General features: G+C 46.2%; 3 protein-coding genes across 3 annotated transcripts; 1 reads left to right on the forward strand and 2 right to left on the reverse strand.

Moving 5' to 3' along the window:
• The first annotated feature begins 128 nt into the window (after positions 1-128).
• Positions 129-15030, forward strand: LOC131877017 (disco-interacting protein 2-like). Its single transcript, XM_059222572.1, has 19 exons — positions 129-1049; positions 3571-3880; positions 3952-4124; positions 4474-4801; positions 4901-5283; positions 5355-5567; positions 5637-5836; positions 5912-6472; positions 6531-6749; positions 6849-7487; positions 7557-7769; positions 7841-8078; positions 8417-9067; positions 9141-9395; positions 9469-9692; positions 10130-10324; positions 10471-10645; positions 13639-13762; positions 13837-15030. The coding sequence occupies exons 1-19, from the start codon at positions 917-919 to the stop codon at positions 14087-14089; spliced, it is 5487 nt and encodes a 1828-aa protein (XP_059078555.1). The 5' UTR covers positions 129-916; the 3' UTR covers positions 14090-15030.
• LOC131877024 (FMRFamide receptor-like) lies at positions 11544-13349 on the reverse strand. The gene has a single exon (XM_059222585.1). The coding sequence runs from the start codon at positions 13225-13227 to the stop codon at positions 12130-12132; it is 1098 nt and encodes a 365-aa protein (XP_059078568.1). The 5' UTR covers positions 13228-13349; the 3' UTR covers positions 11544-12129.
• Positions 14850-27892, reverse strand: LOC131892664 (mucin-2-like). The gene is made up of 13 exons (XM_059242488.1): positions 27603-27892; positions 27254-27498; positions 25454-25762; positions 24687-24892; positions 24266-24475; positions 24044-24170; positions 23748-23984; positions 21116-21328; positions 20179-20412; positions 17261-20117; positions 16884-17191; positions 15575-16394; positions 14850-15399 (listed from the first exon to the last, which is right to left on the reverse strand). Exons 1-13 carry the CDS (start codon positions 27890-27892, stop codon positions 15036-15038), a joined length of 6420 nt encoding a protein of 2139 aa, XP_059098471.1. The 3' UTR covers positions 14850-15035.

Consider the following 27892-nt stretch of genomic DNA (forward strand, 5'->3'; position numbering starts at 1 on the left):
AACGCGTTCTGGCCACAGATTCTGGCCCATTGGACCTTGTTTCCAGAGTTCGGTTCGCCGCTCCGGCTTGCTTCCAGTCAGTCATCCACTGGCCTGCTGGTCTCTCCATCTCTCCGGAGACCCAAGAGCTGAGTCCAGATAGCCCAGAAGGGTCCGGCGGCGAACCGAGATCCCAGCCGGCCATCCCTCACCCCATGCCCTAGGCCCAGGAAGCTAGAATCACTCGCTCGCTTCGCCTCTCTTCGGTCGGTGGATCCGTGGGGGGTGAGCCTGACTCTTCCATCCATCCTCGACTGGGCCGTGATAGCCTCCCCCTCTCTCCTGTCCATTGGTGGTGCTCTCAAGACCCAAGAGGAGGACGAACAAGAAGGGCAACAATTTCGAGAAGAAGGAGACGAAGAACTAGTAGCAGGCCAGTGAGTGGGGGGGAGACCGCTGATCGGATTGTCTTCTCTTCTTGAACGAAGTTGTGCGTCTGGGCCAGCCTCGTCTCTGCTTCTGTGGCCTCTCCTTGCTCGCTCGCTCGCTCGGTGTGTATATATATATATTTGGATGGGTGTGCGGGAGTGTGTTTCCAACCCCAAGAACAGCCCCCCCCCTCTCTCTCTCAGGCCCAAAGACCGAGAGACAGACCGAGATTGGTTTGGCCATTGGAGAATCCCCATCGCCCCCGCCGAACCCGGGTCTGAACCGCGCATCGGCCGAGTCGCCTGATCTCGAGTGAGTGTGGTTCATTCCGAGTGTTTCGACCCGCTCCCCGGGACTGGGCTCCATCCATGGACTTTTTGAGCCGCCATGGCTTGACCAGTGGAGTGCGTCATCCTGGAGGCCATGATTGCCTGATTGCTGGGCTTCTTTCTCCCTTCCTCCCTTCCTCGCGTGATTAAAGGCGTGATTGGTGGATCGGGTGGGCGTGATGGCGGCCACCAGTGTGAGTAGTGCCGTGTCCAGCTCGGAATCGCTGTGGTCCCGAGTCCAATCCTCGGGCTGTGCCCTGCCCACCGAGATCATTGACAAGTTGGCCGAATTGGACCTTGAGCTCTCGGAAGGTAAGCCTGAAATCGGCCCTTGAACCATCATCCTCATAGCCATCAGTTTGATTCCTCGACCCTGGCCCGGTGACTGAGTATTTTTTCATGGCTGAGCCCATCCCGATTAAGATGTGAATGGGCTTAACGTTACTACCCGAGCCATAAGGCTATCAATCGGCCCAGGTCATGGGGGCCCATATTCGGTGGGGTGAGGTCGAAATCCCGAATGACGGTGCCGGTGAACGAAAAAAAAAATGGCCTAAAGTGGCGATGTCTGATAAGGAAAATTGTCCATAATGGCCTGAATTTGGGCCTGACGCATGCACCAGTTCCCGCCCACATTGCCTGCCAATTGGGTGGGACCGTTGGTCTGACCCCGGACTTTCCAAACGAACAAGCAGATAATGAACGAGTGCCATCCTACATTTCTAAGTCAATCCGGTTGAGAGCCACACCTCTCGAGCATGATTAGGGTCAGATTAGGTCCAAGTTGAGGGCCATGCTTGAACCAAATAAAGATGGGAGGGTGATTCCATTGAGATACTTTTATTGTACCAATAAGTCATTCCCGCCCACATTGCCTGCCAATTGGGTGGGACCGTTGGTCTGACCCCGGACTTTCCAAACGAACAAGCAGATAATGAACGAGTGCCATCCTACATTTCTAAGTCAATCCGGTTGAGAGCCACACCTCTCGAGCATGATTAGGGTCATATTAGGTCCAAGTTGAGGGCCATGCTTGAACCAAATAAAGATGGGAGGGTGATTCCATTGAGATACTTTTATTGTACCAATAAGTCATTCCATGTGTATTGTTGTCCTCCCAGCGGCCGAAGATTTTGTCCCAGAAATGTGCCAATTCTTACTACTTAACATTCAACCGTATACACCTCCGCGCAGAACTACGCTGAATGAGCCTGAATAATGCTAGCGAAACAAGGTTGCCTGGCTGCTCCAAAGTGCATTGTAAAATTGCAAATCCCCGCGCCCGGTTCAGATTCTTCGCACTCGATCGCCAAATTTTTGCACCGCTCGACCAAGGATAATGGAAAAAACGAGATACAATGAGAGGCAGTTTAGTTCTAAATCTGGCTAGAGCCAATTGTCAATTTTTCTTTGGCCATCTGTACGTTTTGAAACGAGTCGTTGTCGTCGTAGTTGGGTTGGTGGTTAGTTAAGCTCGGTGTTCTTTTTAAAACCATGGCTATTGTCCCTCTGAAGGCATTATTGGGGCTGTTGATTCAATGGGAAAACCTGGGCTTGAATCTTGATTGCCCAGCTCATCTCTTTTATCTTTGTGGGCTCAAGTCTCATTGAACCGTGTCGTTTTTCTCACTCGGAATTGTCGAATTGGAATTAGAGTGCTTGCATTTGAGCATTTGATTGGATGATCAGTCCATTTTAACGCTGAGTAACTCAAGTTTCGAGTGATACAGCCAATTCATGAATTCATAATGGGCCCTTTCCTGATGGGCTTTTTACTTTACTCAGACTTGTCTCTTATCTTGATAGCACTAATTACGATCGCCCAGTTTTTGCCACGTTCAGTGGGAGGAGACCTATGAATTTTTAAAGCACCTTATCTGCCAGAGATCCTCCAAAAAATTGGGCTGGGCATTAAAATTTAATTTTGACCTGGTAAACACACTGTTCAATATGACACGGTTTAGTTCGATAAACTAGTCGATTTTTAGTCAACAAAGCGTCCCTTTCATGACATGTCTGTTTTACCATGGAAGAGTAGAGCTCGTCATACCCTAACACGGAAGGTATTTACTGTACAGTAGGATCATTGCCAAACGCGTACGATATCGTCATGTAGTTGAAGATTGAAGTCCGTGGTTGAATGAATCATTCCCAATTTATGAGACTTTGCTCTGTCTCTTCTCGTACCTCGTTCTTTCGCTTGTTTCGATGGCCAAGCCATCGAGCACTCTGCAACCATCCTTATTATTATTATTGTTACTTCTACTACCAACAACCACCACTACCACTACCACTACCACTATCACCATCACCTTGGTTCACCACCCGCCAATACCATTATAATGAACCTAGGCGGCCATCAGCTCTGATTCTCCCGAATGGTGGATTGGAAGGAGAACCTGTTCAAGCAGCAAAACAGATGTGCGAGGGTCTTTCTTTCTTGCATGCACGTACTTCATACGTTCGTAGAATTTGTGCCTCCTCGTCTTGGTTCTTTAAGCTCACGCACTCAATGTTAGTTATGGCTTACTTCCATCCATGAATTGGTGGATCTCTCGCGAACAAGGGCGACACCAAAGAGCTTCTTCGATGGTTGATGACACAAGTAGAAAAGTAGGAGGAAGAAAAAGAAGCCAATGTGGAGGCAATGTACCTACGTAGAGGGGGCGAAAGGGATTGAAGGAGTTCTTCGTCTTCATGGTTTTGTGAATACCCAGGCGTTATTGCCATTCTTTGTCATTTGAAACAACAAGTCCTTTGGTTTGTGTTTGTGTGCCAGAAATCAAGTCATGTTTAATTCAGTTGTTATCGGTTGTGTCTGTATCTCTTTTAGGGGACATCACACAAAAGGGTTATGAGAAAAAACGGGCTCGCCTCTTGTTACCTTTTGTGGAAGAAGCGGAACGGAAGCAACGACAAGAGGAAAATCGAGAGCACGTGCCTGTTGTGAAGGACACCACACCCCCTGTGGGAGGCGCCACAGCCTCCTTTGAGGCGGGAGGAGGACCACCCCAAGGTTTAGTACAAAGTCAAGTCGGCCAACAATCGACAGCACCACCTGAAATACCCGCAGAACCCGGACCTGCGCCAAAAAGTACCAACGGAAAAAGCTCAAAACCTCGATCTAGAAACCGGCACAAAAGGTGAGTCGTGGTTGAAGGGCTGCAAGTGGAAATGGAATATTGATTTGATGTATTCTTGAATCTCCCAACAGATACACGCACAATGAGAAGCGATATCATTCGGAGGTCCGCCAAGAAGCCGTTCAGCAGGCCCTAGCGGCCATGCATGGTAAGACAAAGGCTTTGCCCTTACCATCCAAACGCAGTTCCGTACTCAGAACTTCAGCTTTGGACGATGAGGATGAGGAGGGTAACATTGACTCAGGTAAGCACGAGGGAGTTACGTGTGGGTAATGGGTAATGAAGGAATGGGAAAAGATCAATGGGCTACCACCTTCACCTCTGGCGTACAAATTAGCCGATGATTGGGGAATATCTCATTTGTCAAAGTTTCATTTTTTTAAATGCTTTTCTCTAACTCAAGTGGAACTTTTAGCCGAGATTGAGGTCACAATTGTTCGTTGGAATTTTTGAAGAAAATATCATTTGCTAAAACGCTACTTTTGAAAATCTAACTGAAGATATTTGACGGCTTTTTCATTGAAGCAGATTACATTTGTAGCCAAAAGTTGGGATACTATATTAGAATAATCAATTTGACTTCTATTTCAAAGGCGAATCCTCAAGTGGCGAAGATGATGAGGAAGAAAGCCTTCCTGGTGAAAGTGAACCCGGAGCATCAAGAAACGGAGACGATCAAAATAACACCATGGGCTCGACCACCAACCGGTCCATCACCATGGGCTTGAGTGACACCAGTAGTAACAACTCGATTCCTGTGACGTTGGCCACGGGAGCCATGCCCGTGGCTTCGCCTAATCCCGCCAGTGCAATTGAGCCAGAATCTCCACCCGTGCTCCCGGCTCGTGTGGGCAGTTCTCAACACGTGGCTCCTCACGTGCCGAATCGGCCTTTACCCGCTAGTCCTTTGCAACAGCCAAGGTAGGAACCGCCGTGGCACCAGGCAACGCAATTGACCAACAAAACATTCACCAGATCTTGTCCATCTTAACGAAGTGATTACGATTTTTCTTGTTCTAGCACTCCATTAGAGGATCGCCAGAGTACCGTGAGTGAGCCCTCGAGCGAGATTCTTCCCGCCCCTCGAGTTCCCCGATCTCGTGAAAATCCGGCCCAATCTCGACCCACATCTCAACCCGCTGTTGTGGCCGCAGTCGCCAAGCGAAGCAGTGAGCGTGATAGTTCAAGACACAAGCGTTCGAATGATCGCAATGCCGCACGCAATAGCAACAAACCACCCCGAGAATCATCCAGACAGAAGCGGAACGACAAAGAACAAAACCAACGAAACCAAAGACCTTTATCTCAACACGAAGATCAACCACTGCATCAGCCACCCACGTCAACAACGGACAGAATGATGAGTGGAAACACGGCCGAATACATGGAAAATCTGGAACCTTGTGAGTGGGAATCGATTATTCCTAACAGGCCCGTTCTTAGCCCAGTCATTTGCACGATGGTTCTTTTCCAGATGATGTCCTGTTTCTTAGTCAGCAACAGAATCTAGGCAAACCTCTGCCAGGTGCTCTTCCCAATCCATCTTCCACCCCTGATGTGGCCTTGCCCAGTCAATACATTGCCCATCGACTTCGACAAAGTGGTCCCACGGGTCGCTTCCATCAGATGCAAAGCGGCCAAGCTCGCATGTCAAATTTGTCCGGAGGATCTTCGGATCTTGATAGCCGTGAGTGCATACCTGTTATGATCACGGACGCATTTGACTATGAATTGGCTCGTTCAATCTCCCTCGTAGATATGGGTACGGCGTCTCGATGGAAGGTCTCAGCCAAGATCCAGCAACTTCTAAATACATTGAAAAAGCCAAAGCGGCGCCCCCTTCCAGAATTTTACGAGGACGACGACATCGAGCTCGAAATGGCGGCCAATCCCAAGGACCCCAATGCTCCTGTAGCAGAAGGCTCCACCATGGCTCCTGCCAATGGACCTCAACTAGTGAGATATTGAGCCTCTGAGATATGGAACGTTTGATTGGCTTCGGAGATGACGGGATGTTTTGTTATTTGATAGATTGTTCCCGCTGGATTGCCTCGAAATGTGGAAGCCGCCATCCAAAGGTATGGATCAGCCACCTACAAGGCACCAGCGGCCACTGTGTTGGACCCCAACGGGAAACTCAGCATCAACTTGACCTACGGCAAGCTTCTCAGTCGATCCCAAAAGATTGCCTACGCTCTGTTGAATCGCGTGGGTTTCAAACCGAATGATATTGCGGTCAAACCGGGCGATCGGATAGCCGTGATCTATCCTAACAATGACCCGTTGAACTTCATGTGCTCTTTCTATGGGTGTATTATGGCTGGTACCGTGCCCGTGCCCATTGAAGTGCCCATGACGAGACGAGATGCGGGCTCGCAACAAATCGGGTTTCTCTTGGGTAGTTGTGGCGTGACCTTGGCCTTGACCTCGGAAGCCTGTTTCAAAGGCTTACCTAAAAACACCAATGGTGAAGTCATTTCGTTCAAAGGTTGGCCAAAACTCAATTGGTTCATCACTGAGCACCTCCCGAAGCCACCCAAGGATTGGATGGCTCCTCCACGCCTCACTGATGACACTCCAGCATACATTGAGGTAGACGCTCAGTGAGATTGTACCGAGCCCAAATTTACCTTCCCATTCCTTCCTCTAGTACACCACTCAAACGGATGGGAGTGTCTTGGGCGTGGGCATCACTCGTTCGGCCATGTTGGCCCATGCTAGAACCCTCACGTCAGCGTGTAGTTACACAGAGGGTGAGATCATGGTTTGCGTCCTCGACTTCAAGAGAGAGGTCGGCTTGTGGCATTCGATCATAGCTTCCGTGTTCAATGGGATGCACGTCATTTTCATTCCATACGCACTCATGAAAGTAAGGAGCCATTCAAACTACTGTTTGGAGCTCACGATGAGTTGGATCTGATGGACTTTAGAGCACTCTTCTAATCTTTCCGTTTGCTCTCTGTTTCAGATCAATCCCGCCTCCTGGATGCAAATGGTGACTAAACATCGAGCCACCGTGGCCATCTGCAAGTCTCGCGATCTTCATTGGGGATTGCTCGCGACCAAAGATCACCGAGAGTTGAACCTGTCGTCTCTTCGGATGTTGGTGGTGGCTGATGGTGCCAACCCTTGGTCGCTCTCTTCTTGCGATCAGTTTCTGTCCGTATTCCAAGCTAAAGGCCTCAAAGCCGATGCCATGTGCCCGTGTGCGGCTTCGCCCGAGGGTCTCACCGTAAGCATTCGTCGACCCGGACGAGAAGGTGCTAATGCCACGGGTCGTGGGGTGCTCTCCATGTCAGGCCTGAGTTACGGGGTAGTGCGGGTAGACCAGGAGAACTCCTTGACCTCGTTGACCCTCCAAGACTGCGGGCAGGTCCTCCCCGGAGCCTCGTTAACAGTCGTTCATATCGAGGGTGTGCCCACCCTGTGCAAAACTGATGAAGTTGGTGAGATCTGCATGAGCTCTACGGCCGCGGGGACGTCATATTGGGGTCTCCCAGGCCTGACGAACTCCACATTCCGTGTGAAGCCCGAAAACGACGACGCAACAATTCCGTGGCCCGAGCACGATTACATCCGAACTGGCTTGCTCGGATTCCTAGGACCGGTAATATCGATTGGACTTTGCGTGAATCAATTCTGATTGACTGAACACTCATGCTCACTCATTTTGTAGGGCGGGTTGGTGTTTGTCTGCGGGAGCCGTGACGGTCTCATGCAAGTCACGGGTCGGAAGCACAACACGGACGACATCATCGCCACTGTTTTGGCTGTGGAACCCATGAAGTTCATTTATCGAGGTCGAATCGCCGTGTTTGCCATTCGGGTGTTGCGCGACGAACGCATTTGTGTTGTGGCCGAGCAAAGGCCAGACTGCACCGAAGAAGAGGTTCGTGTTGGTGTACTTCAAATCCCTTCCCGTTGTGTGATTGCTATATCTCACTGGCAATGTCTTTTCAGAGCTTCCAATGGATGTCACGCGTGCTTCAAGCGGTAGATTCCATCCATCAAGTGGGTCTTTATTGCTTGGCGCTCGTTCCTCACAATCATCTGCCCAAGACTCCCTTGGGAGGTATACATTTGTCGGAAACCAAGCGAAAATTCGTGGAAGGGGTTCTCCATCCAGCCAATGTGTTAATGTGTCCTCACACTTGCGTTACGAACTTGCCAAAACCCCGAGAAGTTCATCCTGATGTTGGTGAGTGCCCTGTTGACCCCTTAGTAGCCAGGATAATTGGTATAAAATAAGAGCTAACAGGAATGAAAAACGTGGTAATGCGGAAGAGAAAAATTGAGGCCACTGATTCTCCCACGTGTTCTCTGGAGTGTGTGTGTGTGTGTGTGTGTGTCTTTTCGATACGTGGATGCACTCATAATAGAGAAAAAAAAAGCAATATTGTTTCCTCTAGGGAGGATTTCTTCTCTGGATTATGGGATTGAGCGAAATTGCTTTTTCGACGCAATCCAGGCCCTTCTTGTCATTGTTGATGAATTGAACGTATCCACCCTCTTATAGTATTTTCCTTCGCTTTCTAGGGCCCGCTTCCGTGATTGTGGGCAATCTAGTGCAAGGAAATCGTCTAGCCGCTGCTTACGGTCGAGACATCGGAGGTCTCGAGGAGGAAGCAGCCGATACTGGACGCCGATATCAGTTCATTTCCGAGATACTCCGGTGGCGTGCTCAGTCCACCTCCGATCATGTTCTATTCACGCTTCTGAGCAACAAGGGAACCGTGGCCCAATCCTTGAGCTGCTCCCAACTCCACAAAAAGGCCGAACGAATCGCTTGTCTCCTGATCGAGAAAGGACGACTCAACACCGGGGATCACGTGGCCCTGATTTATCCACCAGGGGTGGATCTAATCTGCGCGTTCTACGGATGTCTGTATGTGGGCGTGGTCCCAGTCACGATACGACCACCCCATCCCCAAAACCTGCAGACCACCCTTCCCACGGTTCGCATGATTGTGGATGTGTCCAAATCCGCAGTGGTGCTCTCCTCGCAGCAAGTGATCAAGTTGCTGAAATCCAAGGAAGCCAGCAATGTGGTGGACATCAAATCCTGGCCAATCACTCTTGACACGGACGATATTGGCAAGAAGAAACTGCCCGGGATCTATCGGGCTCCGACGGCCGAAATGCTGGCTTACCTCGATTTCTCGGTCTCAACTACAGGCATGCTTGCCGGTGAGTAGTCATTTTTTTTTTAATCCAAATTTCAATAGCGATTGCATCTAATGCTATTAACGGATCGATATAGGAATCAAAATGTCCCATGCCTCCACAACGGCATTGTGTCGTTCGATGAAGCTCCAGTGCGAGCTTTATCCCTCACGTCACGTGGCTCTATGTTTGGACCCTTATTGCGGTTTGGGGTTTGCCCTATGGGTCTTAAGCTCGGTGTATTCCGGTCATCACACCATTCTCATCCCACCCTCGGAAGTGGAGATTAATCCTGCCGTTTGGCTCACTGCTGTCTCGCAATACAAAGTCAGAGATACGTTCTGTTCTTATGGTGAGGAAGCTTGATTTTGGGGAGCATTTCATGCCACCAATTGGTCCATAACCTGTTCATTTTGTGCCTCTAGGTGTCATGGAGTTATGTACCAAAGGTCTAGGCGGTTCAGTGGTTCAGCTCAAAGCCCGCGGGGTTGACCTCTCCTGTATTCGAACTTGCGTGGTGGTGGCCGAGGAAAGGCCTCGCATTTCGCTTTGCAATTCGTTCACGAAATTGTTCTCTAGTCTGAATCTTTCTCCTCGAGCCGTTTCCACTTCCTTTGGATGCCGAGTAAATGTGGCCATTTGTCTCCAGGTAAGAAAGACAGGGAAAAAGAAAGAAAGTGCATCGCTCGTTCGGAGTCTAAAGAAGGGGGGCCCCAGTTTATGTATTCAAACAATATCCCCTCTTTGAAGGGGGCATTTGCTCGCTCATTTTTATATTGATTCAACTGGTTGCTTGTTTTGGCACAGAATGGATGCTTTTGTTCTCATCCACCGCAAGGCGGATCCAATCTCCTGGTGGGTTGCTCTCAAAAATCAAGCTCAATAGCTCAGCCTCGTAGAGGAACTCTTAAGTCAATCGACTTAACCGCTCATTTTGTTAGGACTTAATCAGCTTTGCCTCCAGGTGAAACTCCCTGGTGGTCAGAAACTCTCTGAAAGTTGGCATGGCTTTACCGAGTCATCTTGGTTTACTTAAGAAACTTCATCCATGCTCAGACTCCCAAGTACCGCGATTTACTTTTCTAGGGGGCCAGCTCTCCCGATCCAAACACAGTCTACGTGGACCTTCGAGCCCTTCGAAATGACCGTGTGACCTTGACCGAACGGGGAGCACCGCATTCCTTGGCCTTGATGGAGTCGGGGAAGCTTTTGCCCGGAGTCAATGTTATCATTGCCAATCCGGATACCAAAGGCCAGTGTGGAGATTCTCATCTGGGAGAGGTACGTCCTGCCATGCTCTCGCTTTTATCTTGAACATGTTGAGCTAGGAGGATTGTAGGCCTTCATTTATTCATGACGTACTCAATCCAAGAAAGAAGGCTTAGAGGCTATTTTTAACGCAATCTTGGTCGGTATTTTTGTTCTAGATTTGGGTGCAATGCCCTCATAATGCGAGTGGCTACTTCACGATCTATGGCGAGGATGCAAATTATCAAGACCACTTCAATGTCCGTCTAGTGACCGGTAACACGGGTGAAGTGTATGCCCGAACCGGATATTTGGGGTTCCTTCGCCGAACTGAGGCCATCGGTTCAGATGGAGGTAAGTCAGTGCTTCTATGTAGACATACATATAGTGTACATGTATGTATGTATCCATATTGTACTGCAATGAATAAGGCTGTGGTCGTTCTTGAGAAAAGAGGCACTAATTAAAGGGGCGTGTTCATTTTTCTAAACGAGAAATACATAAATTAATGTCTAGGGAGGACAAAAAAAAACAATTACTCAATAATGATAAAAAAAGAGAAAACATAAATCCCGAGCGACGCAAAAACAGTAGGAAGTGAAGAACTTGAACGAACCAAGATCGAGATGATGGATGAATGTTAATGAACTTACGGAAAATATTAGCCCCGTCTTTTACATCGTTTCAATCGCAGTATTTGTGTTTGCTATTTCCTGACTAGAGTCCGGAACACAAAATTGTGCGTCAAAAGAGACTTGAGGGACTTGGATAGGAAAATGAGGATGTTATTTTCTTTCCATCCTCGAGCTTCCAAATCTCTGAGCGACCTTGATTCCCTCGAGATTGCCAGCGACTATTTTTTTTAGCCTGGGGAGGTTTTTTCTCCTATTGTACCGTATGAGACTGGACTGGACTAGAAGTAGTTCCGTAGTGAGCGTAAGAGTAATAGCAGTATATTAGTAATGATAGTCATAGCGGTGATGGTGGGTGGTAGTGCAGAGTCCCTCACTTCAAGTGCAATGCTGATATTTCTATTCTTCTGTAAAAGAACATGGTCGGAGGGAAGTGATAAAGTCAATATTATGCCTGGCTTTTTTTCTAGAGCATTTTGTCAAGGTTTCGTTGGTTTTTTCCACATATTTTTTTTAGTGAACCGTGTTATCTGACGAATCTTGTTGAAGATAGTATCACTGAACAACAAAAGTTTAGATCCTTCCTTCTTAAGGTTGTTGTTGTTGTTGTTGCCGCCGCCGCCGTGTGAGTGACTGAGGGCATTATGTATTGGCCGAGTCAATGTTGAATATTCGTATTGATTACTCCAGAGATTCATTTCGGCGTTGTGATATCATGTCTGTGTGCGTCAACCTATGGATAAGAACCTTGAGCCTTTTGAAAGAATCGACTGCATGTATTGAATTGCCAGGCTGTAAAGTGGAAATGTAAACATTTTGGAAAGCTTCTTCCCGCTTCACCACCGCTCATCCTTGGTGAAAGCAAGCAACGAGTCTTGCACAAATCGGACTAATTAAATGGGATCAGTCTTCCTTTCTTTCACGAATGGACTTGCTACATCCTCACACTGTGATGAATAGCCTGGCCTTCATGATAAACTCTGTGGATGTTGGTGGTTGGAGTGGGTCGGTGTGATGGATGAGATTTTGATAAGCAGTCTTTTGTTTGAGTTGGGAAAATGTGGGGAGCATGGCTAATCTGCGTGCTCATCCGTGTGCTGGATAACTTTTTGAGAGCGTGTGAATGGTTGGCTCGAGGTGTGGATCGTCTCCAGAAGGTGTCATCCTATTGGAGAGATCAACACGTTGATAATGACTCTGCAATGGCTATCCGCGACTCTGCGCGAAGGTCACCACTTTGGCATGGTCCAGAAAAGCGGAACTCATCGCCTCATCTTCTGTCCAATGAGACGTTGGTTTTCCACAGAGCTCTGCTACGGAACGCCGGAAATCTCGACTCAATCCCACGTAGATGAAGAACTTGAAGGTGGAGTTGAGGATCAGGCACAAATTGGCAATCTGGCTGAGATCATCGCTCAAATGCACCAAGAACATGTGACAGAGGCTGATGACCAGGGGGAGTGCATTGGTGATGTAGAAGAGCGAGTTAATGCCCAGGATGATCCGCGAGTTCATCAATTCCAAATAGTGTTCCACCGTGAGCGTCTTCCGCACTTTACTTTTGAAATAGAAATTGATGCGATCCCTCAGACTGAGAAACAAGATCATGAACGAGATCCAGGTTGTGACCTTGAAGATGAGAAATTCGGCCATCAGTCGGTACATCTTGATGTAGATATCGTTGAATCGGAGGGAGGTCGCAATCACCTCTAAGGTCCCATTGGCATTTAAAATCACCTCACGCTCGAAAATCAGTGGAACGTTAAACAGAATTGTGCAAAGCAGGATGACAACGCAGTAAAAGAGTGTTCTGCGCGTTAGACAACCATAATGCGGTGTCTTGGTGCGTCTGAAGTTCCGATCCAAAGCAATGAACCGCTCCACGGCAGCGGCCAAATTCAGGTAGTCACTACCTGTGATGGCCATGTGCAAAAATGGCATCAAAAATGGCATCAAGAGCGGGTGCACCTCGTTCAAATACCCCAGGTTCCACTCAAAATACTTGCACAAAGTGGGGACCGAAAAGATAAACAAGGACAGAGTGGACACCAAAATATCGTAACCTGAGAGACATTGGAGGAAGATGAACAGGGAATTTTGGCCTTGTCTTCGGTTCCTGTTGGCCAAGACTATGAATATCAAGATGTTCAGAAGCACACTGAGGGTGCCAAACATGGGCATGAGGATCCCATAGACAATCCATTCATTGCTCGTCACTCCTTGAAGATGCGGGTTGTAAAACCGATACTCTTGAGCCAACGAATAGTTATCCACGGGATCGTAGAGGTCCGGGTTACGTCCCATCCTGAACACACTCTCGAAACAACTGAGCTACTGAGCAGAAAAAAAAGAATAATGATCAACTCAAAACCAGTTTAGGTAGAGATAAGGCGAGTTCAGTGAGGAAAAGGCATTTGCCGTACCACGCTTAATGAGCTTCTCGGCCTATCAAGTCAGGTACGAGCGAGTTTTCTTGTACTAGCATACCAATCGGGTATCTGGCTCGATGTCAACAATGATTTTATTTAAGAGACGAATGAGAACACTCCATATTTTTATGCACATGACATGTCGAAATTCAACTTGAAATAGGGAGAGCGGGATTCTAAGATTCAACGTGATTGATTTCTGTATGGCTTTGAGAGTGCAAAGTCGATGCTAAAGGTTGGTATGAGATCGGTTCTAATTCAAAATTTGGCCTTTGTCTCTCCCCAGATTATCACGATGCCGTGTTTGTGGTAGGCGCTCTGGACGAGACTTTGATTTTGCGGGGGATGCGCTATCATCCCATTGATATCGAAAACTCCGTAATGAGAGCTCACAAGCGCATAGCTGAATGGTAAGTCTTTTTTCACCCTAGTATATGTTTGAAGTGAGCCACTGAAATATCGTGTCCATAATCAATGATTCCAGCGCCGTTTTCACGTGGACAAACCTGTTAGTGGTGGTCGCAGAGTTGGACGGCCCGGAAACCGAGGCTTTGGACTTGGTGGCCCTGATCACCAACACGGTCCTTGAAGAACATCATTTAATCGTGGGGATCGTGGTGATTGCCGATCCGGGTACGGTTCCAATCAATTCTCGAGGTGAGAAGCAAAGAATGCATTTACGGGATGGCTTCCTAGCCGATCAACTAGACCCGATCTACGTGGCCTACAACATGTAAGAGATCCAGCCCAACTTACTTTGCGAGTGATATTCCATTGTCTCCCCGGGATAAACCAGCCGATGCAATATCCATGACGATACAGCAAATGTAACACAAAAGCCGTGAACGAGATGTGTTGTATTAGGTGACACCCCTGGCCCTTTCCCGCCCCTTCTTTTCCCGTGTTCAGGGAGTGTAGCTCTACCCTCATAGCTTAAAAGCATGTGAGAATTTCTCCTCCTGCCTGCGTTTGTGTTTAAAATGATGATGATGATGACCCGAATGACTTGATGCCCGATTGTGCAGTGTCATTTCAAGGTCGAAACTTTGCCAAATTCCCCGATAAATCTCGAAACAGTAATCCCAACCTAGTCTTTGTTCTGTTGCCCTTGGAACCCAATTTCAAAGTAGTTGAAGAGCATCATCATTGAAAATCAAATTCAAGCAATTGTTCGGCATTATTGAAATGAAAAGACTCCCCTAGCGCTACACGAATGCATACAAACGGTAACAATCTTTTGTTTCTCAATCGATCTCTGTTGATTCCCTCCTTCGTTTCTCATCATTTTGTTCGTTGTGATTCTCTACCTAGTTTTCGGCTTCAACGTTTCAAAGCTCGTGGCAAAACTGTCATTACACTCATTTTTTTAGCCGCTTACTCGACTTCCTATCTCTCCTCAGTAACTTCTTTCATTGTCATAAATGTGATCCTTTATCTTCCTTATTTGGTCTTGTGTATCGTCATGAAACAAAAACACTGCTTTCCTTTTGAACAGTCTTGTTTCGCAAAACAACAACCACATACTATATAATAATATTCTAGTAAAATCATCAAATGCATAACATAGACACGCTATAAATAATAATGATAATCATCATAATAAATGTTTGATCATGCGTGATGATCTGAATACTAATTAGCTGCAATATTAAGAAATAAACGATTGTTCTGAATCGCACCATTCTACTCGTGATCTCGGGTGGCACTGATCAAGCTCTCCGAACTGAGCCGCGTGCGGCCATGACGGCGACGGCTGCGGAGCCTTTGTTGTCTCAGCTTCATGGGAATCGGTAGAAGAGCCATGGACCCAAAGGGGCTTCCGGTCTTAGAGGTGCCCGAGCTCGAACTTGAGGTTTTGAGGCTGCTCGAGTTTGAAGACGAAGTGGCCAGGAGAAGCGACTCCTTGTGGGGACCTTCGGATCCAGATTCATCGCCGGAGGAAACACTGGAGGAATTTGGCGTCGAGTTAGAGGACAATTTCACGCTGAGGAAATGAGGATCGTCTTTTGAGTCATTCGCCACTTTATGGAGCCCTTGCTCCAAAGATCTGGAAAGATTCCTTCAACATCAACATCATCATCATCATCATCATCATCATCATCATCTAACTAGCAACTCAAAAATGAGCTTCTCGAGTTAGAGAGGAAGATAGTGAACTTAATTCTTGAGCGCAAGAAAAAGGTTTTTTGTCATGAAATGAAGTAATTCCTCGGCTCACTTACATGTTCGAAAAGAGGCTTTCGTTGGAGCTGGAGGTAGTTGTTGGCATCTCGGATTTTGTACTTTGGTGCTGTTGGGATTTGAGCTTCTTGCGGATCAAACTCTTCCTCGGGCTGCAAACGTCTGGCATGTCATCGGCTGATCCCCTCGATTTGAGGGATGATAAACCGCTTATCATGCCATTGCTAATGTTTTTAAACGGCCCATTCAACATCCGATGGCCATTGTGTGTGTTGCTTTTCTGGAACACAAGTTCCCCACTTGCCGTCGGTGTGCCAGTGACGGTTCCATTTAAATGGACCCTCCTTTTGTTGGATCGCTTCTTCCGCCTTGAACTTGAGGAACCTGTTGTTGAACCTGGGCTATTTCCAAGGCTATTCAATTTGTACTGTTTCTTTGAAGAAGGAGAGTGGATGATGGATGTTCCCAAAGGACCCATTGGATATTCCAGAGCTCCATCCGAGTCAGCAAGACGTTGTGCATTGTGTAATGACAACAAAGACGAGCTACATTTGTCAAAGATACGCTCACTCATTGGCGACTCGCTCCGAGAAGAGCTGGCAGACACAGTGGAACAACTGAGGAGTGGTTCGTATTCCATATTGGATGAGGGGGACGTTCCATGGTGGCCTAATGGTGGCACACTAGACGCTTTGGGGAGTTGACACTTGGAAGACGAACCCGGAACATGGACATCGGATTTTCGTTGCCATTCATCTTGTACTTCATTCATGTCCGTATGGGCCTCAGAAGAGCCACCAAGGGACAGGGCCTCATTTACCACTATTTCGGGCAAAGGTAAACTCATTTGAGAACTCAAACCTGGAACGGAGAAAATATGACTGTTGTTCTTGAGTAGCTGACTGACTTGATCTGGTAGGGGAGCAAACAGATTTGGCCAAGTGTGGTAGAGTAGTCTATGAATGATGGTGGGTGCAAGATGAATAGCTTCTATTGGGAATGCTTGTGGTCTTGACATGTCCGTCGAGAAATGCATTGATGAGAAAAGTCAATCTTATCGGTAAATGTTCGACCTGGAGCATGTCACCCTTTGTACTCCCAGGTCGAGTTGCATTTACTGACATGTTGTATCAATCAAGGAAGACCCAAGATAAACATAACCACAAAAAGGTCAAAATGAAAACAACTTCTTGCTTCTTGAACGAGGCTCATACTAGGAATGATAAATGATAACCAACATGAAGGATTGTGTGGGTGTTGCCAAGCGAATGACAGGTTGGATGCCGTAACGAGTTTCATTGGGAGGAGATTAAGTGGCCCAATTTAACGTGATTAAGGCTCCCATTTTACCTGGAGTGCTTGGCAGGGAATCTTTGGAGGTATTTTCCACCAATGTTACCATCGACAACACGGTCTTATCAGACTCGGTGGAGGAATCCCTGACTTCCAGAAAGGTGGTGGGAGATCCATGTACTGGTGATTGAGACTTAAATGAAACAGGAGTAGGGATCATCTGACCTGATTCTTCAAAGACCCCCTCGGGATTGAAAGTGTCTTCATCGTCGTTAATGTCTTCCTGAGAGTCAATGGCTGAGTCGTTGGCGGTGGAAATGCTCTCGGGAATACATTGCTCATCGGTTGTCTCCGAGTCAGTCCTGCTGCATAAAAAAGGTCTAATCAGCCTTAATTAATCCCCTCAAACACTGACAGCCTTCATCAGGTCTTACCTGTATTGAAGAGCCTTTTCGTGCATCCGCCACAAGCCGTTGTTTCGTCGCAAAAGAGTGACCGATCCAGACCCCGGGGCCTGATTGGGATCCGACGATTCAGAATCCACACTGGGGCTTTTCAACAAGGGGCTGGGTCTTCTGATGAACACGCCTTGGTTGATGATGCCACTGACACTTCCACAAGAGAAAAAGCCCGAGCTAGAAGTGGGCGTGGACGAGGTGTCTTCACTTTCGTAACAGAGTGGATTGGAACTACCCGATCGACTTGGACCAGGACTTGCCATTGAGGAATACCCCGAGGAGCTCAGGTTGGATTCGGAAGTGGTTCGGCTCCCACAGCTGGTGGTGTTAATGGTGAAAGGACTCAAATAATGCATCCCTGAGTTAGACGACGCTGCTCCTTGGGGATGCGGACAAGTCTTGACAATGGGCGAGTCATTGTCCGATTCCAAATCTGACATGGGAGTGATTGTTATGGTCGGAGTCATGCCTGGTAAATCCAATGACTGGGGTTTGTCGTACGATCTGATATGGCTTGACTTTGAGCCTCGAGGTGGAAAAGCTCCCGTGGGCCCTTTCATTTGAGGAAACATCGGTGGATCTCGCTTGAGGGTAGGAGATCCCAATCTGACACCTTTCCATGATTGCTCGTTACTTGATGGTGGCACAACTTGAGGATGACCTCCGGGTAACGACCTCTGTTTTAAGAGCAAGGACATCCGTTCGTCCCGCGTGGGTTTCCTTGCACCTACCGACGAGGGTGGACCAAATCGGTTCACACCACCACCACCACCACCACCACTTTCCATCACTTTGGCATTGACGATTGGCGGAGGAGGTTTGGCAGGAATCTCGTCGGTCGAACGACGCTTGAGAAGTAAAGGACGATCTCGTCGGTTTGCAACTGAGCATAGCTCATGCTTCGTCATCCTGAACTCTGGCAGTTCGACGCTCTGCGACCTGGATCTGGGAGCAGAATCAAAGTTATCAGGTGCCAGGAATTTGGGTGATTCCACATGTACACTTAACAACGAGGGATGGTTGTCTGGGATGACATCAGAGTTTACTCCAATGGGACCACTCTTACCCTTGGGATTGGCATTTGTGGGCTGCTGTCGGATTGGAGAAGAGGACGATGATGATGGGATCTCCTGGAGCTCTATTTCAATTTTGGGCGGCATGCTCACTGTCTCCTTGGTGAATTCATTTTTTGAATCCAACTTGGAGTTGATCGAATCTTGGAAATTGGAATTGGGAATGATCAGAGGTGGAGGTCGGTGTCTAAGTCGGCCGTTCTTGGGGCTCACAACAGACTGAATTTGAGACGTTTCCACACACGACACAAACACTTGTGGGATGAGGATGTTTTCTGGCAATGTGCTCCTTCTCATCACAGACTTGGGCTTAGGAGAAAATGGTTCCCCCCACGGAGCATGCTCTCCTTTGGGCTCACTTGTGGCCGTTTCCAGAGAGTCATCGTGCATTGTCAACGTAATCTTGGGAATAGTGGCATTTCTCTGAATTTTTGGTGCCACTTGGGGCTGCATTTCTCTCATGGGCACGACAAAAGAAGTCTCCTGATATATGGTGGGTGCATTTCCATCCCCGTTGTAGCTATTCCGACGAATTCTTGGAACACAGATGGAACGGATCTCCTCGACTTCCATTGGCTCAATCGGTTGAATGATTGATGGAGACCCCTTCTTGCGGTGGCGGTTTCTGAAACTCGATCGCCGAGACGAGGTGGTTGAGCACGAGGTGGTGCTTGAGGAAGTACTAATATCGTCTTGGGAGCCACCAGGACTGTTTCGATTGGGTAAAGGCGACGCAACTGGAGTTGGCATGGGTGATGGGAGCTCTTTGATTGGAGACAGGCACTTACCATAATGAAACCCTGGCACCTCCAGGGACATCACCCCTGGATTGCCGCTTTGTGCATTGGTTGGCGTAGTAGGCGTAGAGGAGTCCTCAGGGGGATGATCATGAATCTCAACTTTAATTTGGTGCCCAGCTGACTGAGAGCACTCCTTTCGGTTATCCCTTCTGGGAGAGTTACTCTGACTGAGGGTTTGTAATGTTTCGGGTGGGTTTATTGGACTGCTCAGTGCAGAGTCTACAACCCCTCCACTCCCATCTACAGAGAGTTGGGGACTTGACGGCGTGGAAGCCGCATGGTTGTTGCCTTTTTGCGCTGCTAGAGACTTGATCATGGAGAGTAAAGAGTCTGCGCTGGAAATTTTATGAAGATGCCTGGCCTGCTTGGCTGATCCAGGACTTAGCATGGACATACTTCGCATCGGGAATGAAGTGCAGGAGGATTCCAAGGACTCCATACTGGACTCAAACTGCTCTTCACTCCCACTGTATCCATTTTGTGGGCCATGATTGTTACTCTGAAGGTTGAGCGAATGCTTTCTTTTCGACGGGATTCTGGAGGACCGGAGAAGTTTCTTTGCGCGTTTGGAGCCTGGTCCAGATGTCCCAATGCCTTGACGAATGTCATCAGCACAGCTCAAATCTGACAAGGAAGATGATTCCGATAGGGAGCACGCCAATTGGTCAACCACGTGGCTAAAGGTAACCTTCTTGCTCGCCAACAATGCACTTGGGGATATCATGCCGGGTATTTGAAGACTGCTGGCTGATTCTTTCCGAAACATATTCGACACATTTGAGGTCTCGGGTAGATCCTCGGCGCTCCTGGCAGCCTTGATGATCAGTTGATCGAAGCTAGCTAAAGAGTTGTGCCTATTCTTAGAACACTTGGGTGTGACCAATGACTTCAGGATCTTTCGTCGCTCCTCCTCATCTCTCGGAGAAAGAAACCTGTTCCGTCTTTTGGGCGATGGTGTCCCTAGGGAAAGCGTGTCAAAGGTCTATGTCAACAATCATGAATGAATATTGATAGTTCTTACTTTTGATAAAAAGCTCCTCTTGACTGGTCGAGTTCTTGCGTTCCCCATAACCCCCAATACTACTGGCCGTGGAAGATACACTCAAAATCGATGGCTTCCTGACGGAAAGTTTGCTCAACAGAGTCCTTGCGGCTGCACTTGGACTAATATCCAATGACAGACGATGCTCACTTGGTAACTCGTTGTAATCGGACGCCACCGAGACTTGAGGAGTGTATTGACGGAATGTGGCTCCTATAATGTTGAAAGGAAAATTGCTTTTTTAACTTCGAGGGTTTCTCCCCTGGATGTTATGTATACACTTTCAATTGTGTTCAGCTAAACAACGCGCTAGTTTGCCAAGCATAAGCCTTAAAGTTTTCCCTGTGGTTGGCTTCCTTTTGTGTTCCTTTCTTGTTGCTCTCTAATGGAAAGATCCCCTTTGGGTCTGAGGCTTTCAAGCGTCTCGAAATACTAAGGTGGTCGGTTCTTTCTTCCCCTCTTCATCTTTCTGTCTTTGGTGTTCTCGTCAGTTGTGAGGTGATGCCAGTGCCACACACTTATACTCTCTCGGTATCTCGCTCTCTCGCTCTCGTTCCTTCTCTTATGTACTATGTTATTGTCCATTGCCTTACATCTCAACAGAAAAGCCATCACCTCAACATTGGAACGAAATGTTCGGTGTGGGTCTTTGCTTGAAGTTTAGAAATATCTCATCAAAAGAGAATTCCTTCCCAAGCCATTGCAGCCACAAAAACCTACGGCACATTTTAGGGCGCAATTTATTGAACATCGATCACATTCCCGGACACTTCCAGTACCCGCTTCCCCCTTTTCCAAAGTCTTCTTGTACTTCAAAAGCCTGCAACATGCCTCAGAGAGCAGATAAAAGGCCTCTGTGAGCTCCAGCTTGTCTCGAGTCCTCTCCGTGATGAATCATTGCCCTTTTTAAGCTTACCAATGCTTCGGTCCTTGACTAAGGCTATCTCCATATCATCCACCAGTATTTTCTCGAGCCGCTCGGGCAAATGTTTCTTCAAAAACCAGCAAATACCAATTATTAACAGGACAATCAACACGGTGAGGAGACCAAGCCAGAATGGCTCTTCTATCATCCGGGATGACAATGGTTTGTATGGGATATTTGTCATCCGACGATCGCATCGCGGCCCTAGATAAAGTTCAAAAGAAGATTTGGAGTTATATGGCGTTTTAGGTGGCCTGCTTAACAGTTCCTTGGTTGACCTAAATCTTAAAAAAATGTACGGTAAAGATAACCGTACAAGGGATGTTAACGAGCCATAGCAGGTGAGTCAAGTCTCATGTGTAGGCATCGAAAAAATGCGGTTTTGGACAAAATTGCGAATAAAGTTAGCGAAGATGCGAGAAAAACAGTTGTGAGCATAGCATAAAATCCTTTGAATTTCTTCATGGTTGTGTCGATATAAAAAAATTGCCAGTTGTCCTCTCTTGTAAAAATATGGAACACAACATATTATAGTTCCATTCTAGCAAAGTATGACATTATGACTCTTTTTAAATTGGTACCAATGTTATTGTATACAATTGAATCTTTTCTGGAGCTTGTTGCCATTACGACTAAGAACGTTGTTGCCAACTAAATGATTTGGGTTTTGGGCGGGACAAGGATCATCGGATAAAAACCGTTGATGGAAGAAATTGGTAGCTCTTACTCTGATTGATCAACTATTTTTCCCCTCATTTGAGTTGAAATTTGTTTGTCAAAGAAAGCAATGCTCAATTTTGAGCACGGTCAATTGTCTGTGTCAAAAGTCATGCATGATCTCTTGGAGGTAAGAAAAATTGAATTGGGGGGTTAATTCCTTAGCTGATTATGGTCCAAGGGAGTGAACAGAAATGTCCCCACGTAGGGGAAAAGCAAAGACAAACACATGAGGACCAAAAGGATAAGCAATGTTTTAAAAGGTGAAAAACGCCAGAAAAATGTGAAAAAAGGCATCGAAGAAGTTGCTAAAAATCGGCCAAAATTGCCCAAAAGATTTAACAATTCTGGAGTTTTGACTTATTTTTCCAGGTGTGTTCAAACTCATGGGTGGTTTTTTAATTGCGATAAAGACTCAGTTTCGAGTCACACGAGTGTCTCTGAGCAAAAAGTTCAAATGTGACTGCAGAGTTATTCGCCTTAATGGAGTGATTCTTAGGTCTTTTAGTAAACAATCATGAGTTAGAGAAGTCCTGTTTTGTAATGAACGTTGCCTTTCGACGAGAATGATAATCTTAAACAAACATTTCAGTTTGTGCAGATGCTCTCTTACTCATTACAAAAGGATAAGTCCGCAATCGAAGTAATTTGTATAATTGATACCAATTCTTTATTTGATGATAATAACAAGTATTGGCGAGTAATATAAAATGACACCTTTACGTTTATCTGAAAAAGGAGTCATCTCAATGCCTCTCTACAAGTTACTCTATCAGTACCGTTATCCTAACCTTTGTGTGAGATGTTAATTTCAGATGATTCAAAATGGCTCCTATACAAAGATTTGTTTTAAGTATTATGTTGGGAGAGTTGTTTCTCTAAAGGAATCTTTAAAATGACGTGGCAAGTTCCTAAACAAGTTCCTCAACTTTAGAGGAAGGAGCTTAGGGACATTTGCATATGAAAGACTCGCCGTGTTATGAAAATTGAATTAATTACGTTGCTTGTCCTTTGACCAAAAATGTGTCTGGTTCATATAGGAGGCTAGATCATTTCTTGGAAGCTTATTCCTTATTCTGCTTTTACAAAAAAACTTGGAAGTATCCCATGAAAAGCCTTACCAGTAATATCCGTATTAAAGAGGGGTAAAACCAAAACTCAGATCAAACCAGATATTTCATTTATCAATGCTCGAAGTAGATTTGGAGTATTCAAATTCCTAAATACGAGGCCAGGTGAAAGGATGAAAATCGTGTATGCTGATGCGGTAATTACAGCGTGATAATATGTTATCACATGCAGAACGGTCGTTGAATATTATTTCATTTTCCATCTTTACTTGCCAAAACACACATAGATCATATTGCGTACAAGGAGATCAAATTCTTCCATATTTTGATTGCATTGAATTTTTGTAAACTTTTGGGATTGCATTCCTGGCGTCAGCATTTTAGATTGGTTTCCACAACACTTGCCGTCGAATTTTCTTGTGCTTATGAAGTTTTTATTACCCTTTTTAAAAAAATAGTAGTACAATGTATTCAAAACTGATTAATCGATTAAGGTGTGCAATGATGAAGTTTTACCAATAATTCTACCTCTGGGTGCTCCAAAATAAAGGACACTTCTTTGAAATCTGAAAGTGCCTTCAACTGCTCCTTAGAATAAAGTAGTAGGAGGTCCATGATTGCGAAAGCAACGCGGAGGCTTGACAAATATGTGAGATATATAGATATATTGTGCGGACTAGAGCCACCATAGTAGAACTCTTAGAGTGGCTCTAGTGCTGAATACACCACATCAATTGTCAACAAAGTCTAACCCCTCGAAGTAAAAGCTCCCCAACAATACTCCCCACCCACGTTGCTCTAACCCCAGATTTTCATCAAACCGCCCCTGAACCTACCTGCCCACCACAAATGGCATTGGCATCGGAATGTTTTATGACCATTGGCTACAACTTGCTCATGACAGATTCCATTTCCGCTGCACGGATCTTGCTCACAAGGACGCAGCTGGCGATCACAGACTTTGCCGCCAAATTTCAGCGGACAAATGCAGCTGAAACTGTCACGGGTCAGCTGACATACTCCTCCGTTGTGACAAGGCTGGGAATCACAGGCAGTTTGAAGGCAATGGGGACCTGGAGAAAAACTAGCGTTGAGAAGTTATTTTGTCTCAGCTAAAAGTGTGTAAGCTAACCAATAAAATGTCCTTGGCAGACGCAGCCACTCAAAGTCGGGTCGCATCTCCCGCCATTGAAGCACAAGTTCTTATCACATACATCTGTTTTCGTATCCTTGGCTTGATGTCTCGTCATTTGGATCACCTGGAAGAAAGGAAATCTACAGATCGTGCCAAGCACCAAGGAAGACCGCCTGATGGCATATATTGGTTAGTTCCATCTGTTTTGTGTGCTCTTACTTTAAGCGCAGTATCTCGATCTTCAGAAAGTTCCACTTGAATTTTGAATTTCAAGCCACTCCTAGAGCTCCGTCCTGTCACCTGTCGGAGGTGAATGATCCCTAGGAAGGATTGGACGTAGATGAACACCCCATCCAACGATTTTTGTGAAAGAGAATCGAACTGGCAAAATCTCCAAGCCTTCTTGGGAATCTTGTAAGGATCGAGGATCTGTAAATCAATCCATGCGGCCACAGGTCAACATTGCACTTTATGCGCCCCTACATAGCTAGCTTCAAGACTGTTGATCCTGCCATTGAAAGACCTGCAAACTCTTTTCACCAATCCTAACTCTATTTCAGACTTGGTGAGTGAGTTAAAATTGATGTTGTGCGTGCCGCGGAGCTCAGCGGTCGAGATCCAAAGTTTGGCCTTTTCTTACCTCTAAATAGCTCTCTCCACATTCCTGGTTCCACTCTCCCACAGGAAGGGCTATGCGAATGTTAAAACCTGATGGAGCGGTCACAGTGGTTGCATAGATCAAGTTACTGGGAGCCTCCAAAGGATAGTTGATGTTAGTCAATGTTCTCACATTGTCCTCAGGCGAGAGCAGCAGGGGAGCACTCACATGTTCCAATTGGTTACTTTCTGAAAAGTGAACAGGTGGCTTAGGAGGGGCCGGAGGTTTATCTGGTTCGTTGTTCGTTTGGACTCTTAAGGTTCCAGTTCTAATGGCATTGAAGAAAGGGCCTTGAAATTTCTTGGCAGACATTTCCCATGGGAAACTTGAGCTCTATGACCTGGTGGGGTTATATATTGGGACTCCAGATAATAACACTTGGAAGTTTTCTCTCTCTCAAGAATTGCTTTTCGAAGTAATTGTGGACTGACAGGTCTTGAGAGTGAGGATATGGAGAGGTTCACGCTCGTTAGAAAATATTGCCCATTTCGTTGCATCCAACAATAGCTTATGTTCACGTTAGAAGACGTGCACCATAAATTACTTACTGTTAAAAGAAATCGAGAACCCAGGCAAGGAAGCTTCCAGCTACGAGAGTTCATGATCATTCGTTATAGATCTTTATTCGTTAATCAGAATTATTATAGTTATTATAGTTACATATAGTTAATGGGTGGGAATTTTTCATCTTTGTTGTCTTTCATGCTACCTAAACAAAGCCACAAAGGTAGTAAGGAAACTGGACTGACCTATTTTGTAATTCATCCAAATCCCGGTGTGATCCAACTTAGAGCCAAAATACATTCCCTCGTGATGGAAGTGTAGGCGCAAGACCATTCGATTTCCGTTGGAGATGAATATATTCCCTGCCGAGCTGTTGTCTTCACCTCCCAACTCATTTGGGCAGAATTCGAGCTCGGCTGATCCCACTTGGATCATCAAAGACATGGAACAAAGTCCCTTGCTCGGAGGAGACGGACCCTGGGATTTCTCCTCTGGGTCTTTTCGTGTGTGCAATGGATTGAAATGATGGAAAGTCAACACCACGCGGTGATCCACTGAAAAAGAGCTTGGTGGCTTTTAAACAATCATGGTGGAGGGAATATTCTTAGGGAGCGCTTGGAACTTGTCGAATGGTTAACATCAGAGTCAGTGAAATTTGAGTTCATGCGGCTGGTGCTAAGGGACATGCCAGCTTCACTCAATTTCTTTGAGCAATGGTTGACCATGAACTCCAATTTGAACTACATGCCCAGAGAGTCTCTCTGATCTCTCTCTCAACGTCTGCAACAGCACATGTCAGTCTCTTATGAATACAAATTGACCCTTTTAGAGGCCAGAAGCATCTTGAGGTGAATGCTTTTCCTCCAGTCACCCAACTTGCTTCCACTTACTAATGGGTTAACCTCGAAAATTGTTTGCCCACAGTCGGGCTCTTTCCGTTTGTTGACATTTTCTTAGACTCGCGCATTGCTTACCTTGGTTGTTTCCCAAACCAGCTAAATGTAGCGATCCCAGCCCGAGGTTTTTGATGAATGGATCACAATTTAGTCATTCGTCTTACAACATGATTTGAGTCATTAGACGCACTCTATCACAATTTAAGTAATAATTTGATTACTTTTTGAAGGAAAAAGAAAAGAGTGAAGAGCAATTGCCATGGAAATGCCATTAGGTTGAGGTCGGTTAAAAGTAAGAACTTGACGCTCGATTTTAGAGGAATATTCATGGCCCTGAGATTGTTGTAATTAGTACCTAAAGCCGGCCTATAGTTTGAGGAGGTATTTTTGCATCTTTTATAACATACTTCCTTTTTCAATTTTATTGAAAGAGTAACATTTGGATATTTTCTGGCAAATTCTGGCTCTTTTCTGTTTTCTGCACCCCACTCATTTCGTGTTTTTTTGACAGTTCATTTTATCTAACGAGGTATCTTTGGTCCTAGATTAACATTATGCTGAATTTGCTTTATCCGAAAAAAGTGATCATGAGACTAAGAAGACGTTCGTGTACATGTCAAACCCATATGTTCCATCTAAATCTGACTGTCTTTTGCTAACCTAGATTTTGTCCGAGATATGCATACAAAGGCCTAGCAAAACAACAGTTTTTATAGCTCTACCACAAAAGCAATTAAATCATGTGCCGCTCCTATGCAGATGCTCAAAATTGAGCTTGAAAGGAGAAGCCAAAACTTTGGAATGCCCATGCCAAAAAGAGCTTTGTCATTAAAACGACAGGCGCCCGTTGGTCTTCCTGGGAAAGCTTTTCTCCACCTAGGCATCGAATCGTGAGCTATAATAGCTACTTAAAGTGACAAGGAATGGGTATCAAAATTTGCTGAATCGTTACTTAGACCGATTTACTGATATAGTACAGTACCTTATAATTAATTACAAGATCATGGGATGAAATAAATCCTTTCCATCCTGCTTTAGGTGACATTATCATTGCTTGTGATTACTTAAGCCTAACTTCGTGTTATCGGCTTTTTTGATAAAAAAAGGAAGTCTGGTTAAAAGGTTATTTCAATGGTTTGCGTCACTCACCTGGCGCTATAAATGTTTTGGAACAAACTATTTGGTTCGAGCCTGAATTGACATAGATGAGCTCCGTTCCATTTCGGTTCAGGACTGGGAGTTGGAGTGATCCGATTGATTTGGTGAGCACCTCCCTCTGGCACTTGTGAATGAGTTGAAAAGAGCTCCAACGAAGAGAAAACCCGGTGCCAGACAAGGTCCCATCGGATTTAAACGTAATCCATAATGTGTTGGTCCATGTTTCGAAAGTGGAGCTGTAAGCATAGACGATCAGCAAAAAGGTTGCCTAGACATGCTACCTGATAGCCTGACAGGACTTGGCCAATGTCATCCATTGAAAGCGTTCTTGACAAATTACCTTGCTAAATTCAAGCCTGACACATTGGTCTTTTGAAGAGTGCCACACAATTTCTCCACCCTCTGAGAGGCGGCAAGACTGGATTTGGGCGGGAAAATGGGAGTGTCAACAAAGCGTGTCGTGTTCGAACTTGAAGGAAGTCGGGTCCAGCTGGATTGTCGAGGCTCGAACACGTGAGAAGGCCAGGATGCGTCATCGTAGGCGGGACCCTCGGGAATTGGGTCGCCTTCAGTGAGCATCAAGAAGTCAAAGTCACAATTTGGACTCGATTCGATGTCCAAAAGCTGCAT

Source organism: Tigriopus californicus, chromosome 2, assembly GCF_007210705.1.
Source record: "Tigriopus californicus strain San Diego chromosome 2, Tcal_SD_v2.1, whole genome shotgun sequence".
NCBI lineage: Eukaryota > Metazoa > Arthropoda > Copepoda > Harpacticoida > Harpacticidae > Tigriopus > Tigriopus californicus.